General features: G+C 44.5%; 1 protein-coding gene across 3 annotated transcripts in view; it reads left to right on the forward strand.

Moving 5' to 3' along the window:
* The window catches only part of LOC138287452 (cystine/glutamate transporter-like), a 171,454-nt gene that overhangs the window by 100,300 nt on the left and 52,196 nt on the right, over nt 1–18,958 (forward strand). For all 3 annotated transcript variants that reach the window (XR_011202219.1, XR_011202220.1, XM_069227881.1), the window contains exon 9: nt 16,530–16,626. Coding sequence is in view for 1 of the 3 variants with exons in the window: in XM_069227881.1 (XP_069083982.1) it covers nt 16,530–16,626 (97 nt within the window). In the remaining 2 variants the exon portion in view is untranslated. The remainder of the gene's footprint in view (nt 1–16,529; nt 16,627–18,958) is intronic.

The raw sequence follows: 18,958 nt of genomic DNA on the forward strand, positions 1-18,958 counted from the left end.
TATTCCCAACCAGCTGTTGGTCAGCCCCCCCCCCGCTACCACAAATTCAGGATCAGGCTGCCTACTACAGCTGGGCCTATTGACAGTCCTATCCGCCCTTAATATAGAAGTTGGTGCAGCCGGTGCAATCTCAGCATGAGCGCCCTGACCCCCAGAATTTCCAGAATTAACCAATAGCTGAGATGATTTTCCCAGAGGCCCCAATGGCCCTGCAGCGTCCTCCGGCATGAGCAACTCCTCACAAGGATGAGATCGTCTGGGCGGGGCCACACATCCACCTACACAATGCCTCCCCTGACTTCCTTGCACAGATATCATGGAAACTGCCTTTTCTATGGCCGATAGTTTCGCCACAACGGGGGATAAAATCTCCAGGATCATTTCACGAAATTTTGACAAAAAAAATAGTAACATCACAACCCAGCTGCTGGCAAGGTGCAGGGTCATTACTCGTACCCTTAGTGAATTCCAAGGGGGATGTTTTCGATTTGGGAATCGATTTCTTTAAGGCCTTTTTTTTCCTCGGGGGGCTACATTTATCCGGGGGGCAGGCCGGGGGAGAAGATAATAAAAGTATTTTGCTTCTTCTGAAAGGGCCTTGGCCACCAGAACCCTCTGTAGTCTCTATAAGTTCAATTTGAGCAGGTTCAACAGCAACCATAGCAGTACCTTGGTCTCCCGCCGGAAAAGTCACCTCCACATCCACAACCTCACGAGGACCACTATCTATTGGGGCCAGACGCCAGTCCTCCAGTTACATTGATAACCTCCTTTCTGCCAGATCAATCTCCTTTGTTACGACCCCGACAGCTCTTGCAAGGAAGGAGTCCAATGTGGTGGTACCACTTCCCTGTCTACTGCTGCCACCACCCCCTCCCATGGGGTCAGTTAACAGACCTCTTTTCCTGCCCATTTTAACAAAATGTTTCAATAACGAAATAACAAACAAAACAGACTAATAAATTGAAAATATAAAAAAAAAACACTAGCCCCACTAAGAAGGCTCCAAAATGATCCCCAATATATAATAAATATACAATAGTCACCCTTTCACTGGAGAAGAAAGAGGGGTGGCCCAGCCCAGGCTCTAACGGGCGATGACGGGCACAAGACGGGCCCGCCCTTGGCCCGGGCTTTGCCCGGGCGCCGCCTGCGCGCGTCCCACGGTTGCAGGAGTGCGAAGCAAATTTAAAGGGCTCCTGCCCCAAGTACGTGGTGCCGCTTGCCGCCTCCTCCTCTGACGCGCTAAGAGTAAGAAACTTTCCAGGCCTTTTTGTAGAGATTAGACAATTTCTAGAAAAATTGTCTCTTATCTCCAACCGTTGTTCTCGCGACTGGATGATCCTTATTGTAGAGACCTCGAGAGAGCTGTTGGAAGCTCTTATGAAAGAAATTCAAACCCTAGAGGACGAACAGAAAACGCAAGACTCATTACAGAAAGCAAAGAAACAAATAGAGACTATCAACCAGGAACTTGAGTCCTTCAATTTATATCTAGTAAAAAGAAAGACAGACAAACTAAGGAAGGATATCAGGTGGTTTACCAAAGAACGAGCCTATCCTTATTTATCGGATAAATACTATTTAAATCAACAACAAAATGGTCCAGAACAGGATCGTCAGTTCTGGACTAACAAAAAGGTTGTCACCTTTTCCGATACCTCCAAGTCTGAAGGAGAAGGTAACTCCAATCAGTTCGATCAATATAATGGCAGGTCAGGCCCTAACGAAGGTCCCAGCCGCTCCAATAATTTTTTGTCCAGGGGAGGAAGACCCCGAGTGAGATTCAGGAACTTCCAGAGAGGGAGGTTTCAGAATGCGGACAATCCACTGCATACCTTACAAACACGGAGACAACAATATGGGAGGGACTAAAAGCGGTACCGGTTTTTAACCTTAGACCCACTCCTATAGACATTGATACTGAATCGCTGCTTAAGAAAGGGCTGTCATTTATTCCTACCACCTCTATCAATAGGTTTGACCTCCTTTCTGATCTCCATGCATATTTTCGGAGAATTAGACTCACAAGATTCTTTGAAGACAGAACTGATAGCAGAGAGTTGAATCTATCAGGATTAAAACCAGTTTCCACCTTTATTCCCTATCTAGATATGGCAGGCCCTGAAGTCAAAATCTTTGAAAATATTGTTTCAGAAAAGATCCAGAATCTGCTGAAATGTATTCCTAAACCTCATTTTAATCTAAGTAAAGGCGAACAACAGGCCCTTCAAAAGCTGCAAAAAGATAAACACAATACAGTAAAACCTTGTGATAAGGGAGGTGGCATTGTGTTACTAGATACTGAAACATGCTTAATGAATCTGATTACTATCAAAAAGCAAAGAGCAGTTGGCAAGAAGGAGTTAAAAGAGAGATAAATCAAATAAGCAATGAGGCATTAAATAAGGGCCTCATTTGCCAACAAGAATGTCAATACTTGAATCCCCAGAAGACCAGAACCCCAGTGTTCTATGGAGTTCCTAAGATCCATAAAAACAAGGTAGATCCTCCGATGCGACCTATAGTTTCTACCATAGGGGCTTTGACAGAACCTTTGTCCAAATGTGTAGAGAAATTCTTGAAACCTAGAGTAGCTCAACTCCCTGCGTATATTCGAGACACTAGCCATATCACCGCCAAATTGGAAGGTATTCCCTTCAATTCGAATACTCAGATACTAGTCACAATGGACATTGAAGCACTATATACGAACATCCCTCAGAAAGAAGCTTGGCATGCTGTGGCCCGTCTATTCTAAAAAAAAGGCATGACAGAAAACTTTGCCTTTATTCTATAGTGCTTAGATATCGTTCTAAGAGAAAATTTCTTTGATTTTGATGGACAGCTATACCAACAAAAGAAAGGAGTCAGTATGGGGCCGCATGTGCTCCGAGTGTAGCCAACATCTATTTAGGCTCATTTGAGGAAGTTCATATCTATAATGAGGTAGCGCCCTTCTTTGAAAATATTCAATTTTGGTCACATTATACAGATGATATCCTCTTCATTTGTACTGGTGAAGAAAAATCTCTTAAAGAATTCAGTCAGTGGATCAATTTATGTGACCCCAATCTTAGATTCACCATTCACACTAGTCGGGATAAAGTAGAATTCCTAGACATCTGGATTAGTCACAACAGCTTCCAACTTGAGATGTCGTTATTTACTAAACCGACAGCCAGAAACACCATACTTCATTTTGACAGTTTCCATCCTACCAGCCAAAAACAAGGGATACCCTTTAGCCAGTTTCTACGTGTTCGTAGAAACTGTTCCAATTTGCGTGACTTTGATTATCACGCTCAGATTCTACAGCAAACATTTCTTTTGAGAGGGTACCCTAGAAGACTCGTCAGAGATTCCTACAAAAGAGCAAAGTACTATAACAGGACCAGCATGTTCGAGAAACAGAACAAAAAATCCCAATCGCAGATGGTTTGCGTTATCCAACATTCCAATTTGAATGAAAAATTCCGAAAGATAATTCTCTCTAATTGGAACATTCTTAATAGTAACCCGAACCAGGTGCCATTGGAACGTCCCCTCGTAGCCTTTAGGAAGAATCAAAATATTTCCAACAAACTAGTGAGAGCCTTTCCTCCGAGAAATGAGAACTTCGGTCAGAAATCCATTTGTGGGAACCAACCCATCATGGGTAACCACAAATGTGGCAACTGTAAAGTTTGCCCTAGAACTATAGTGGGTGACTCTTTCCAATGGAAACGTAGAATCTATAAATTCACAGACATGACCAATTGTAAAACAGCTAATTGCATCTATTGTCCCCTATCATATGTTGGCGAAACAGGGAGAGAAGTCAAAATAAGAATATTGGAACATATGTCTAACATACGTAATGACAAGGAGAGTGCCCCTCTAGTCCAACATTGGAAACACCACGGACATAAAATTTATGATCTCACTTGAACCGTATTGGAAAAGATCAAGAAATCAGGTGAGATTGAGGACAATAAAATCAGGAAAAAACAGGAGGTATTTTGGATCTTTACTCTGGATAGCTGTGCAAAAGGGTTAAATGAATGATTCCCTTGGGAAAATGCCATTATATAACTGGTACTATATGTATCCTTTATTCACTCCTAGTGAGATATGGTGTGTTTTTGTTAAACTACTTCTATATAGTCATCATAAGAGATATATTTTTTTCTCCCTATTTCTTTTAAGTTTTTTACCTTGAGGATACCAGATTATCCACCTTCATGGCTTCATTGGTAGCTCCACAGCCAAACGTTTTTGAACATTCTTTAATATGTACTTTTAGTGTTGAATTACCTAACTAAGTCCTGTTTGGCTTACTGTTATTACTTTCCTCCCCATACATTCTCCCTGTATTTCCTATAAAAAATTCTCTTATCCAGTGAATAAGACACCATCTTGTCCTTTCCAACATGGCTCCCATCTGACCTCCTTTCATCTATTTCCTTATTTTCCCTGTATTCTAGGTCCAACCCTATACGTTATTCGAAATATCTTTATAGATATAATTCATCCTTTATAGGACATTACTCATGATCCTTATGCTTGTTATTTTTAAATATAGTCCATCTGCGTTAGCCCCTTCGATCTTCATTTTGTTTACCGCCTTTTATTTCAAGCAAGGCTCCGCTCATTCTGGGAAATCCAATATGGCGGTCGTTGTGTTCGGCACGCCCGATCCGTCTAGTGCGGTCTAGGGTATCCTTGAGTTCACCAATTAGACCAAGGATAAAACGGAACGCAGCCGTCGGCCGCTGACAGTAACTATTCAGTGTTCAGCCGCCCTGCACGCAGGTAAGCTCCAGGATTAATTCTTTCTTTGATCTGAGTGACTATTTCTTTATCTGCCAGACCAATAGATCGCTTCACGTTAGGTTGAGGACTCCTCCCTAAAATTATTTGTGACAATTTTTCTCTATTTTGTTTGAGTTTTTTCACTTAATATATACTCCGTGGAACAGCAATGGGATCCAATTCAAGTTTGAGGATCCTTTAATGACCGTAATTTGCGACATCTAAACTCGTCATATGTCACGGCAGCTCAGGTGACTCTTAGCTCTTTTTCCATATAAAAACCTCCTCACTTATGGGCTCTCTTGTAACCGTTCACGAACTATAACAGTATACTATTATACTGTGTCTCTGCATCTGAGCTCTCTAATGGACTAGAATGTTTTTCCTTTTAACAGTATGTCTATCCTTATTGACAACCAAATGTTTTTCCACGCCGTATTATGAGAATGGAATAGCTTGATGCCAGTCATATTGTATCACTGATACTACAGGTACCCTAAAGAAGAATAAAAATACTATTTTACCACAAATATTCTCACAACACACCTGGGTGCATCGCATATTGACTTGGGAAAGAGAGTGAAGGTAGCACTGATGAACGCACCTTTCTATACAAGCTTATCGTTTATCAGATTTTTCATCTCTATACCAAAGTATTTTTTCGAAATATTTCTAAAATATAACCTTTTTATTTATCTTTTGTTACTGCTACTAACTTCACGGTTGAATGCCGATCTATCATTGTATCCATGTTTTCCTTAACAGAGAACCATGTTTTTTCTCTATATAATTGGCACACAATTTACTAATACTTGGTTTAATGATTGATAAAGTAAGGACCGACTATAGGTCCATAAAATTCCATTTCTTAATATGAATCTTTCTTTGTCCCTGATCTATATAAATTTAATTTGGTGACTCTTTGGACTCTAGCAGTATATTATATATATATATATATATATATATATATATATATATATATATATATATATATATATATATATATATATATATATATTTTTTTATTATATATATATATATATATATATGTTTCCTTTTATTAGATATCATGACTACATCATTTATGAATATCCAGAACCTATCATAAAAATGACCAGGACGTTCGGCTGTTATGATTAGTTTATCATTGGACTGTAATATTGAGAATGGCCCTGAAGAAGGTGACCCTTACAACAGAGGAACACCGAAACGCGCGTAGGGCCTGTCCCTACAGTACCTCTCTCACCAAGCAATTTCATTATCGTTTTTTTCTGATTATAGATCTTGTTTGTATCAGAAGATAAACTGTTATTGAGTATTGTGTTTGTATTTTCGTAGATTATTACTTATATATATATCTTTTTCTTTGCTGTTATATTGATTTGCAATTTGTGTTTCCGAGTTCTTTGTCTGTTATTATGTCAATTCTACCATATATTGTTTGTAGCCTTTACCTGTGCATTTTTCATCTTATCTGTTTTTAGTTTAGTGTGAGTGTGGTATGTCTGAGTCAGGTACCTAACATTTTGTTTTCGCTTATCTAGCTGCATGTCTTCCATGTATTTTAGTATTTTGTAAAATCATTGTTGGAAAATGGGTTATTGGTAGGGCAGGTAGGTACCTACACCTAGCAACAAGCCACTAACCTCCACATAGGTACAGTTAGGTCTCAGTAAATTAATCCCAGCTCAACCCTTGGTAGCTTGGCAACGAGCGTCAAGGCTTAATTTAGGAGACAAAGTGTAAAGCATTCAAATATCACAAAACAGTAATTAAATAAAACACAGGAAACAGTTTAAAAATCCAAAACCAATTTATAAAAATAGTTTATATTTTTATCTTTAAAATGACACAAAAACGATTAAAATCGGTTCAGGGGAACCGGAGATATGAATTTTTAAAGAATTATTACTTTTCTAGCGCTTAGAAACAAAAAGCGCCAATCGGGTCATCTGGTTGCACCTCGACCGGGGCAAAGTCAAACTTTCAGGCCGACCGCGATGGAGCCCTGCTCGGCTACAAGTCGCGGGAGGCCTCGGTTAAAAAGTTACCTTCTGACTTAGTCTTTATTTTGAAGTTTTTCTTCACCGGGACGAACCTGCCAGTTGAATCCGACCTCCTGGAGCCCTTGTCCGGATACGCGATGTGGGTTTCCTCGGTGGAGACTTTTACCTTCGGACTTAGTCGTTTTATCGAGATGAAAATCCTTCGACCGGGGTAAACCTGGATCTTGATCCGACGTCCATGGAGCCCTTCTCGGATACGATGGCTGGGAGGTCCCGGTCAACTTTTTACGTTCGGACTTAGTCTCTTTTTTGGATGTTTTTCTTTACCGGGACGAACCACGAAGTCAGGCCGGGTCGCGGTTGAGGCAAGCCGGCTAGAATTTCCGCGGCGGGTCGGTCCCTCTCTGGAGCTTTTTTCAAAAAATTCTCAAATCTTTTCCAAACTTCTGGGGCTTCACCCAGATGTTTTTTTAAGGTTCTTTTGGGGTCCACAGCTCACCCCAAGGGTCCAGAAGTTCTGTGATGGTCCTTGGGGGGTGCGGACTTCAACTCCCAGAATGCACCTGGCGCAAACTCCTTTTTGGCCACTGGACAGTGGTCAGCTGGTCGCTTTCTTCAGGAGTTGGTGCAGGGGACTCTGGTTTAGCAATTTTTCACCTGTAGCAAACAGGGAGTCCCTCCTTGAACCAGTTGAAGCCAGGCAAAGTCCTTCTTGTGGTGAAGCCCAAGTGTGCAGCTGGTGCAGTCCTTCTGAGTGCAGGGTCCAGGTGCAGGCCAGGGGTCCAGCAGGGCAGTCCTTCTTCTTCTTTAGTTCCTTTCTTGTTGAATTCTGGAGGGGATCTGAGGCGTGGGTGCAGGTCTGCCAGTTTTATCCTTGCTCCTGGGTGAAAAGCAGGGGGGCCCTGGTTCTCCAATCAGGGACAGGGTCGTCCCCCTGTGATGACCACTTCCTGGGAAGTGTGGCAAAAATCCATCCCAGAAGGCAACAGTCTCTAAAAATCCAACATGGATGAATCTGATTTTTGGAGGTTACATCTGGCTGAGCCCACCCACTGGTGTGGCTAAAAATCATAAACACACCCCTCTCCTGCCCTCTCCTAATCTAATCAAGGGGGCACCTAATTGTCTGGGGTTGCAGGATGTGGGGGTGTTGCTGGGTGCTCCAAATGTCCTTCTCTGCCTTTGAAGACCAGTTTGGCAGCCCTCCCCCTTCCTGCCTCACCATCTGCTGAGGGGAGAGTTCTCTCCCCCAAGCACATTCCTTTGTGTGAAGTCAGGCCACTTCACACCTCATCAAGGTAGCCTGGCAGAAGCTGCTGCAGGCTGGCCAATCAGAGCACAGCAGCAAAAACAATGCAGAGCTGAAATTGGCAACTTTTTAGGTAAAGTCTAAACTTTTTACCTGAACTAGTTATAATAAATCCAACAACTGGAAGTTGTAGGATTTATTACAACAATTAATTTGATACCAAATTCTTGATATGTAACATTTAAGGAGACTTTAAAATTTAAAATAAAGTCTGCCCATTCTAGCCTATGAAGGCCATTTACTTCAATGAGGGAAAAACGAATTTGGCTGTTTTTACCTCACCAGGGCTTATAAATCTATTTTTATAAAGTCCCTGCTTATAGTTACATGGCACCCAGCCCTAGGGGCACATAGGGCACACCTTAGGGGTGACTTATATGTAAAAATAAGGTAGTTTAAGACTTTGGAAGTACCTTTAATTCCAAAGTCGAATTTGCATATAACTTTAATTTAAAAGCAGCCAGCAAGGCAGGCTTGCTTTTAAAATGACACTGGGCACCTCAGCAGTGCACCTAGGTGTGCACCACCTATGCTGTGGTCCCTAAACCTACATGCCCTACCATATACTAGGGACTTATAGGTAGGTTAACTTAGCCAATTATAATTAGCCTAATTTGCATATCCATTTTACACAGAGCACAGGACCTGGGACTGGTTAGCAGTACCCAGGGCACCTTTAAAGTCAGGAAAACACCAGCAAAAAGTGGAAAATGGGGGCAAAAAGTTATGGGGCCTCTGCAATCAGCCCGGTTTTCTCACACAACCCCCCCCCCCAGCCCACACGCCCAGGAGACTCAGCCCAACCCTGGGAGAGTCTTCCTGGCTTGTTAGGCGAGGAAGACAGTGAAGAAAACTGGCTGTCCCTTTGCAGGGCCTACTCTGCCTTATATCCTCCTGTCAGGGTCACTCCCTATGGGTAGTGAAGCCATCCCAACAGTAAAAGGACCCAACACAAACTGAAACTTTCCTTTAGGGGGGTCTTCCTCCTTTCTCTCTGCCAACTTGGGTAGTGAGGTGCCCACCTCCCCTACTCCAAACTTTGCTAGGGCAACACCTAGCTTACCCAAAGAGGTCACCCAACACTTGAGCAACCCCACCATGACCAATAGGGTCAGGGGGCCTACTTTGCTATTGGCCCTGGGGTCTGCCTCCCAGGCCAAGTACAGTGCTGCCAGGAAGGCTAGCACCCAGCAGAGGCTACTGACAGCTGTCAGTACCCAGAACCACACCCTAAGCTCTCCACTGACAGGTGGCTGAGCTGCTTTAGGGGCATCTTTGGGGTCCTGGCACCCCTCTTGCTGTCTAGAGTGGGGGGCTACCACCTCCTGTGGCAGACACCCTCCTTCCACTCTCCCTTCTGTCAGTGCAGGGGCAACACCTTGCATCTGGACAGCTGCCTGACTACTCAGGACTTCCTTGGGGTCAGGTGAGGCCTCACCAGTGCCAACTCTGGGCTCCCCCCTTACTGGGGCAGAAGGCCCTTGGCTCCCTGGAACTCTCTTTAAGAGTGGCCTACCCTTCCTTTTCTTCTTTCCTTTTCTTGGGGACCCCTGTCTCCTAACTGTAGGGACTGACTCCCCAGGACTTTGGGTTAGGGGGGCGCCCTGGGCGACCACCCCATCTGTGACCAGACTCACCTCTGGGAGGTCATTGCCCAGGATACAATCTAGGGGAAGGTCAGCACTGACTACCACCCTAATCCAGTCAAGGATACCCTCCCTCTCTAGGGGCACTATGGCTACAGGTTTGGAGGTGACCTCCCCTGTGGCTATCCTGACTTTCTTTGTCTTTCCTGGGACATACATGTCTGGCGTCACTAACCGGTCACTCACTATAGTGTGACTGGCACAGGTGTCCCTCAGGCCAGTGGTAGGGATCCCATTCACTTGAATGTGGTGGAAGTGCCTACTCCCACCCTCAGGGATCACCAGCTTACCATCTGGTCCTGTCTCCCAGCACAATGCTAGGAGGACTTCATCATCTGAGGAATCCTCCTCTATGGCTACACTGGACAGCCCAGTGCTAACCACCTTCCTTGGACAGGCTGCATCTCCTCTGAATTGACCTGTCTGCTGACAGTCAAAGCAAGCCCTACTGTCCAAGAGTTTTTTTAACCCTGGGTCTCCCTGTCTCTGCTTGTCAGAGTGGGAGTGGGATTTACTCTCCTCATTCTTAGGGTTCTGGGGTACAGAGGGAGTCTCTGTGGTGGGCTTACCACATCCCTCCTTAGGTTTTTGGGGACCTGTCCCCCCCTTCTTGGAGTCTCCCCCCTGGGACTTGAAAACCACCCTGGTTCTCAACCACTCATCAGCTGCCTCCCCTAGCTCTCTAGGGTTGGTCTGCTTAGAGTCCACTAGATGCTGGCGTAACCTTTCTTGGATACAATTGGTCAAGATGTGCTCTCTCATGATCAAATTGTATAACCCCTCATAAGTATTTACTTTGTTGCCAATAATCCAGCCCTCTAGTGCCTTTAGTGAAATGTCCACAAAGTCAACCCAAGACTGGGTACTGACCTTCTGGGTGTCCCTGAACTTCATTCTATATTGCTCTGGGGTCAGACCAAACTTCTTGGCTAAGCACCTCTTCATACTAGGGTATGAATCTGCCTCCTCCCCCCTTAAGGTCAGAAGCCTATCCCTCCCTGAGTTGGGGACCAACTCCCACAAAAGGGAACCCTCAGTATTAAGGCCTAACCCTTATCATTTGGAGTGCCCTCTCAAAGGCCCCCAGCCACTTATCTATGTCATCCCCCTCTACATAAGCAGGAACTACCCCCTTGGGTAATCTGGGGCAAACTCCCCCACCCATAGACACCTCAGCTTCTTTATCGCTGCTTCCATCTCTTTTCTCTTTGTATGCCCACTTTTTCTTTTCTAGGGCCAGCTTCTCTGCTTCCAAAGCTATGTATGCTAGCTGGGCCTCCAGCTCTCTTTCTCTGATGGATGGGTTCTCTCCTCCTGAAAGGACCCCCTTCCCACCACTAGCTTTGGGTCTGCCCCTAGTGACTGTATCTACTGAGGACTGTTCTTCCTCATCCTCACTTAGGCTCAGATGCCTTCCCTCCCCTGAGTGGTTAGAGCTTGCATCCTCCCTACTTTCTCCCTCCTCTGGAGCTTCTTCTGACTCTACCTCTTGGGCCTCAGCCCATGCTGTCAGGGATGTGATCAGGATTTGCTTCCTGAGATCAGTGGTTGCAGGCAACCCTCTTTCAATACACAACCCCCTAAGCTGGACTACTGTCAGTGTGGGTAGGCTAGCCAGATCAAGCTCCATGGTTCCCTAGTTTTGTGTCAACAAAAACTTTCTGCAAAAATTGGAAACAAGAATTTAGAAAAATTACAAAAATTCAATAATTGAAATTAATCCAAATTAAAAATTAAAAACAATTTTTGCACTAGGACAATTTAAAGGATTTTTAATTTGTTTTACCTAAAACTGTAACGTGATATTGAACACAAGTACAGGATCCCGTTGCTGCTTCCAATTATGTTGGAAAATGGGTTATTGGTAGGGCAGGTAGGTACCTACACCTAGCAACAAGCCACTAACCTCCACATAGGTACAGTTAGGTCTCAGTAAATTAATCCCAGCTCAACCCTTGGTAGCTTGGCAACGAGCGTCAAGGCTTAACTTAGGAGACAAAGTGTAAAGCATTCAAATATCACAAAACAGTAATTAAATAAAACACAGGAAACAGTTTAAAAATCCAAAACCAATTTATAAAAATAGTTTATATTTTTATCTTTAAAATGACACAAAAACGATTAAAATCAGTTCAGGGGAACCGGAGATATGAATTTTTAAAGAATTATTACTTTTCTAGCGCTTAGAAACAAAAAGCGCCAATCGGGTCATCTGGTTGCACCTCGACCAGGGCAAAGTCAAACTTTCAGGCCGACCGCGATGGAGCCCTGCTCGGCTACAAGTCGCGGGAGGCCTCGGTTAAAAAGTTACCTTCTGACTTAGGCCCTCATTCTGACCTTGGCGGTCTTTTCGCAAGACCGCCGAGTTACCGCCGCGGTGAAGACCGCCGACCGCGGCGGTATGCCGCTGTGCGCATTCTGACCGCTGGGAGCGTTCCGCCGGAAAACCGCCAGCAGCCACACTGGCGGTCGGCGGGAAAGTGGAGACTGGTCAACCTCCACCGCCACGCCAGCAGAACACCGCCCACAGAATTACGACCCACATTTCTGTGTGGCGGTCTTCTGTTGGCCGTCTTCTGTTGGCGGTCACCTCCCCATGGCTCCCGTCGCCTCCCGGAGGACCAACGCACAAGGTAAGTTGACCGTCCGTGAGGGGAGGGGGTGGGGGGGTGTTGTGTGATGTGGGCGTGCATGGGGGTGTGCGTGTGAGTGTGTAGAGGGGGTGTGTGAGTGCGTGTATGCGGGCGGGGGGTGCTGCTGTGTCTATGGGTAATGTGTGCTGTTCGGCAGGTGCGCATGTCTGCATGTATGTGTGCGGGTATGTGTCCCCGTTGTGTATGTGTGTGTAGGGGTGTGTATATGTGCATGTTGGGGGTGTGTGCATGTCGGGGTGCATGTATGTGCATGTCAGGGTGGGGGTGGGGAGGGGGTTCGTACCACCTCTGGGGGGTGACAGGGGGGTGGAGGGTGTGGGGGGAGGACTCGGGTGGGTAGTGGGGGAGACCCCTATCAGTGCCAGGGAAGGAATTCCCTGGCCCCGATAGTGCTTACCGCCATGGTTCGCACGGCGGTTCCCGCCCGCAAGAAACCGCAGCGGTAGGCAGGGTCATAATACCCTTGGCGGTCTTGGGACGACCGCCGGGCCGGAGTGCGCAAACTCCAGCCCCGCGGTCATGACCGCCGTGGCGGTCGGAGTGGAGAAGTGGCGGTCGGTCGCGGCGGGGACCGCCGCGGTCAGAATGCCATTTTTAATACCGCCGGTCTGTTCGCGGTCCGACCGCCGTCTCTCCGCCGACCGCCAGGGTCAGAATGAGGGCCTTAGTCTTTATTTTGAAGTTTTTCTTCACCGGGACGAACCTGCCAGTTGAATCCGACCTCCTGGAGCCCTTGTCCGGATACGCGATGTGGGTTTCCTCGGTGGAGACTTTTACCTTCGGACTTAGTCGTTTTTTCGAGATGAAAATCCTTCGACCGGGGTAAACCTGGATCTTGATCCGACGTCCATGGAGCCCTTCTCGGATACGATGGCTGGGAGGTCCCGGTCAACTTTTTACGTTCGGACTTAGTCTCTTTTTTGGATGTTTTTCTTTACCGGGACGAACCACGAAGTCAGGCCGGGTCGCGGTTGAGGCAAGCCGGCTAGAATTTCCGCGGCGGGTCGGTCCCTCTCTGGAGCTTTTTTCCAAAAATTCTCAAATCTTTTCCAAACTTCTGGGGCTTCACCCAGATGTTCTTTTAAGGTTCTTTTGGGGTCCACAGCTCACCCCATGGGTCCAGAAGTTCTGTGATGGTCCTTGGGGGGTGCGGACTTCAACTCCCAGAATGCACCTGGCGCAAACTCCTTTTTGGCCACTGGACAGTGGTCAGCTGGTCGCTTTCTTCAGGAGTTGGTGCAGGGGACTCTGGTTTAGCAATTTTTCACCTGTAGCAAACAGGGAGTCCCTCCTTGAACCAGTTGAAGCCAGGCAAAGTCCTTCTTGTGGTGAAGCCCAAGTGTGCAGCTGGTGCAGTCCTTCTGAGTGCAGGGTCCAGGTGTCCAGCAGGACAGTCCTTCTTCTTCTTTAGTTCCTTTCTTGTTGAATTCTGGAGGGGATCTGAGGCGTGGGTGCAGGTCTGCCAGTTTTATCCTTGCTCCTGGGTGAAAAGCAGGGGGGCCCTGGTTCTCCAATCAGGGACAGGGTCGTCCCCCTGTGATGACCACTTCCTGGGAAGTGGCAAAAATCCATCCCAGAAGGCAACAGTCTCTAAAAATCCAACATGGATGAATCTGATTTTTGGAGGTTACATCTGGCTGAGCCCACCCACTGGTGTGGCTAAAAATCATAAACACACCCCTCTCCTGCCCTCTCCTAATCTAATCAAGGGGGCACCTAATTGTCTGGGGTTGCAGGATGTGGGGGTGTTGCTGGGTGCTCCAAATGTCCTTCTCTGCCTTTGAAGACCAGTTTGGCAGCCCTCCCCCTTCCTGCCTCACCATCTGCTGAGGGGAGAGTTCTCTCCCCCAAGCACATTCCTTTGTGTGAAGTCAGGCCACTTCACACCTCATCAAGGTAGCCTGGCAGAAGCTGCTGCAGGCTGGCCAATCAGAGCACAGCAGCAAAAACAATGCAGAGCTGAAATTGGCAACTTTTTAGGTAAAGTCTAAACTTTTTACCTGAACTAGTTATAATAAATCCAACAACTGGAAGTTGTAGGATTTATTACAACAATTAATTTGATACCAAATTCTTGGTATGTAACATTTAAGGAGACTTTAAAATTTAAAATAAAGTCTGCCCATTCTAGCCTATGAAGGCCATTTACTTCAATGAGGGAAAAACGAATTTGGCTGTTTTTACCTCACCAGGGCTTATAAATCTATTTTTATAAAGTCCCTGCTTATAGTTACATGGCACCCAGCCCTGGGGGCACATAGGGCACACCTTAGGGGTGACTTATATGTAAAAATAAGGTAGTTTAAGACTTTGGAAGTACCTTTAATTCCAAAGTCGAATTTGCATATAACTTTAATTTAAAAGCAGCCGGCAAGGCAGGCTTGCTTTTAAAATGACACTGGGCACCTCAGCAGTGCACCTAGGTGTGCACCACCTATGCTGTGGTGCCTAAACCTACGTGCCCTACCATATCCTATGTACTTATAGGTAGGTTAACTTAGCCAATTATAATTAGCCTAATTTGCATATCCATTTTACACAGAGCACAGGCCCTGGGACTGGTTAGCAGTACCCAGGGCACCTTTAAAGTCCGGAAAACACCAGCAAAAAGTGGAAAATGGGGGCAAAAAGTTATGGGGCCTCTGCAATCAGCCCGGTTTTCTCACAATCATTTAATAAAATTATATTTTTATGATAAAATATCTTTAATTGCTATCCTGATTCTAATTTCAGCCGCCTTGTCCTTCCAAGTGTCTTTTGCTCATTCTCGATATACCATGTTATAGTTATCCGTATATATAGCTATTTTGCACCTGAGGACCATCATTTCCTACAGGTCTATTGTAGCTCGTTTTGTAGTTTTCTCTACTTTAGTTACTTCCCTGCTCGAGCTACGCTCATTGTATCAGGTTACCCCCTCTGGTAATTTACATTCTTGGTTGTATGTAAGGCAAGTGTTCTACACAGTAAAGCGGTGGAATCTCCGTTTCCCAATTATGACTAACAATGTTGTAGACAAACTTTGCAATAAATTACCACCCCCAATTGGCCATATCATTTACAAAAGATTAGATCGTACTACCACTATAGGCAATCACATGCAGCACCCTTCGACTGCTCACAGTCAATTCCCACTTCAACTTCTCTGGTCAAAATAAGGCCAGGGCCATCAACTACATGTGAATAAACATCCATCACTTGCCACTGGTATACAAATCTACATGGCAATTATAACAATAAAGTGCCACATGGAGCGATTTTTGGCCTCATTTAGAGATTGGCTGATATGTGACTCTGTCAGAAATTGGCAGTTGTCCCATAGCCAGTCTCCCGGTCCCCACAATCTAAATAGTCAGAAGAAACAGCATGCTTCCGATGGAAGAGCCTATTCTGCGTTTAGTGTCAGTAAGCTTTGACGGACATACTGCCATGTATTTTATGTGTTGCTTGAAACTAACTCAAATGTGGGCCAGTTAGTTCTTGTCCAGATATTCAGCCTGAGGGGTGTGTGGTCACCTTGTGTGCTGTGTGTGTTGCGTCCTGATTGGCTATTTGTACCTTACTACACGAGGCTTCCAACTTTATGAAGTTTTGGAATGTTCGTGTCCCCTCTAGCAATATGTTCTTTTTTAGGGCCAATCTCCTGGGAATATTTTAGTGTAACTGCCTACAGTCACACTAAAATAACATCTTCCCTATTTAGGTGGAAATTCATGCATGCTTATTTTTCCTGTTTGGCACCTGGGGGTGCAGGCTGTGAAATGAAAGAAATGACTCATACAGAGGGTGAAAACTATGAGTGTCAGGGGCATATCATTTTTGTTTCAGTAAGAGAACAAATCTTTGCTGAGCAGGTGCATTCAGCATGAATCTGTCACAGCAAACTGCCAGTGTCCTCAATTAAGCTGCTGCAACTTCAGATATGATGAAGGAAGAGAGACTGCCTCCTGCCTGGTAGATGCCTCTAAACATGGTTGTTGGTCTTTCACCAGGGCAGTCGAGTACACCACTATGCTGCCATTGAAGATTAACGGATGGGCTTCCATACTTTAAATAAGGGCATTTATGTTTTTTAGAAAAGTGATGTCACCATAATTCTTTTTTTTTTTTTTACCAACAGGATGTTGTTTGCAGCCTCAAGGGAGGGACAGTGGCCCTATCTCTTCTCCATGATCCACATTCGAAAACACACGCCTCTGCCTGCCCTGATATTGATGGTGAGCTATATATCAATATGGTTCGCACACCTACTATTTTCCTGTACATTTTCAAGAGCCGCTCTCCAGCCCACTTTACTGTCCCATCATTTACATCAAAACTGGCTACAATGTGTTCAGCAATCTCATGCACCGTCTTCAATCACATAACATCACATACATTGCCAAAATATCAGGCAGGATTGTGGAAGTATTGATCACCAATGGATTAGGTTTGTGCTCATTTATTGGCAATGTTATGGTTGTATAACTAGTGTGTTCTCTACTGTAACACTATTGGTTCTAGCCTTTGGGCACATAAATACATTTTCCTCTATTAAATATTGTGAAGTTTTGCATCCAACCCAAGATAACTACTATAGACAAATTCAGTTTCATAAGATCACTATTCTTACCATTGAATCTATACTACTACAGGAATATTCACATTTAAATTGATGAGGGTGTCAGTATTTGTGGACCTCGACTTCTTTTGTTAAAACTTGTCCCATTTTAAGCACATAACATGGGATCAGCATTGGTTATCAGTGAATTTCTGAATTCATTTAAAAACATAAATGATGGACTACAAAGAACAAGAAGGATTTAGGGTCTGCAGATCTGATTACACATCACGTATCTGAATTACCGCTAAGCATTCCAATATTATTTATAGAATTATCACTTGGTGCATTCAGCTTTTCGAAATGGGTACTAAAGAAATAACATACCATGTCCCAAATAACTAAGTGCACCTTCAGCATGGCAGCAGTCGGTAGTAGTAGAAGGTTATGAAATAGCAAAAAAATACTTTTGCATTGTGAAGCCTAGAGGCAGATATTACAACTACTGAAATACCAACAGAAGAGCTGAAGGAGAAGTAGTAAAAAGCTAAGCAAGATAATTATGGATATCAGGAAACAACTAAGGCAGCTGACAACTCAGAGGAGACTTGTAAAGAGAGATTGAAACTTAGATAACTGGTTACCTTCATATTAGCCCTTCCAATTTACGTTTTAAGGAACATTTTCTGGAAAATGTCACTGAGAACATTGAGTTAATCAATTCACATACACCCTACTGCATGATCCATATAGGTATCCAGCAGACTGCCCACTCTAATTAGAATGAATAGCGGCAGCAGGGGTTCATTCATTTTGGAGTACATCTGCCAACATGGCATGATTCTTTCATCAGAAAATGTTATCAGGTAGCCCTCCATGTCATGGCTTCTGCTCTGCATTATATTTTATTTTTCAGAAACAAAATTCCAAAGTGGGTATTTGTTTCAGACACAACAAAATACCAATGCCCTTGACATGTAGGTGATTTTCTCTACAAATGAGGGGAACATTAATTATGGGAAATCTGCATCAGGGGTCCACCCTAACTCCTTAAAACTCATACTAGACAAGTGAAAGACAAAGCTGCACCACAGTATACCCCCAAAGAGCTTAAACAAGCATGTAGAAGTGCAGAAAGAATCTAGAGAAGAGATTATGGAGTGATAACCAAGCAGAAATACTAGGATACTATCAGTCTACCAGGCAGAGATTAAAAAAGCACACACTGTATACTTTGAGGGAAAAATCAGCTGTGCTGCCAATTCTTCACACAAGATGTTTTGAATAGCAAAAACCCTTCTTCAACCTTCTTCAATGGGTTCTGCTTTGAAACCCTCATCCTCACGGTGTAACCAGCTGGCAAATTCTTTCTGGAAAAAAAATCAGAACATCTATAATACGGTCCTTGAGCCCTCTGAAACTGACAATAATAGATCTAAGGATGCCCTGTCCAGCACAAATCCATATTCCTTGAATGTGATTCCACCCATGACAGTGGACAACCTCTCAAATATAATGAGTAAAATTAAATCTGGCTCGCCCAAGGATCTGGTTCCCCCTCGTATCCTAGCCAGAGTAACGGAAGAGATACTCTCAACTCTGCTAGAAATGGTGAATCTCTCCCTAACCATGGGATGTGTCCATAAGGCTTAGAAACATGCCTTGATCAAATCCCTGTTAAAAAAGCCCAATCTGAACCCTCTAGTTCTGGGAAATTATCACCTGATCTCTCTCCTTCCGAGAATAAGTAAAATTGTTGAAAAACATGTGAATTTCTGGAAATTAATGATATCTTGCATCCCACCCAAACGGGATTCCACCCTTATCACGGCACAGAGACAGCCCTAATGCCTGTGGTAGAAGAAGCCAAAAAGGCTGTTACATGATGGAGGATTGGCATCTATCATCCTCCTTGGTCTGAGCTCAGCTTTTGACACCGTGAGCCATGGCATTCTTGAGGATACATTACAGAATGCATGAATCTCTGGTTCTGCCTTAGCCTAGCTGAA

The sequence above is a fragment of the Pleurodeles waltl genome, chromosome 4_1 (genome assembly GCF_031143425.1).
Source record: "Pleurodeles waltl isolate 20211129_DDA chromosome 4_1, aPleWal1.hap1.20221129, whole genome shotgun sequence".
Lineage (NCBI taxonomy): Eukaryota > Metazoa > Chordata > Amphibia > Caudata > Salamandridae > Pleurodeles > Pleurodeles waltl.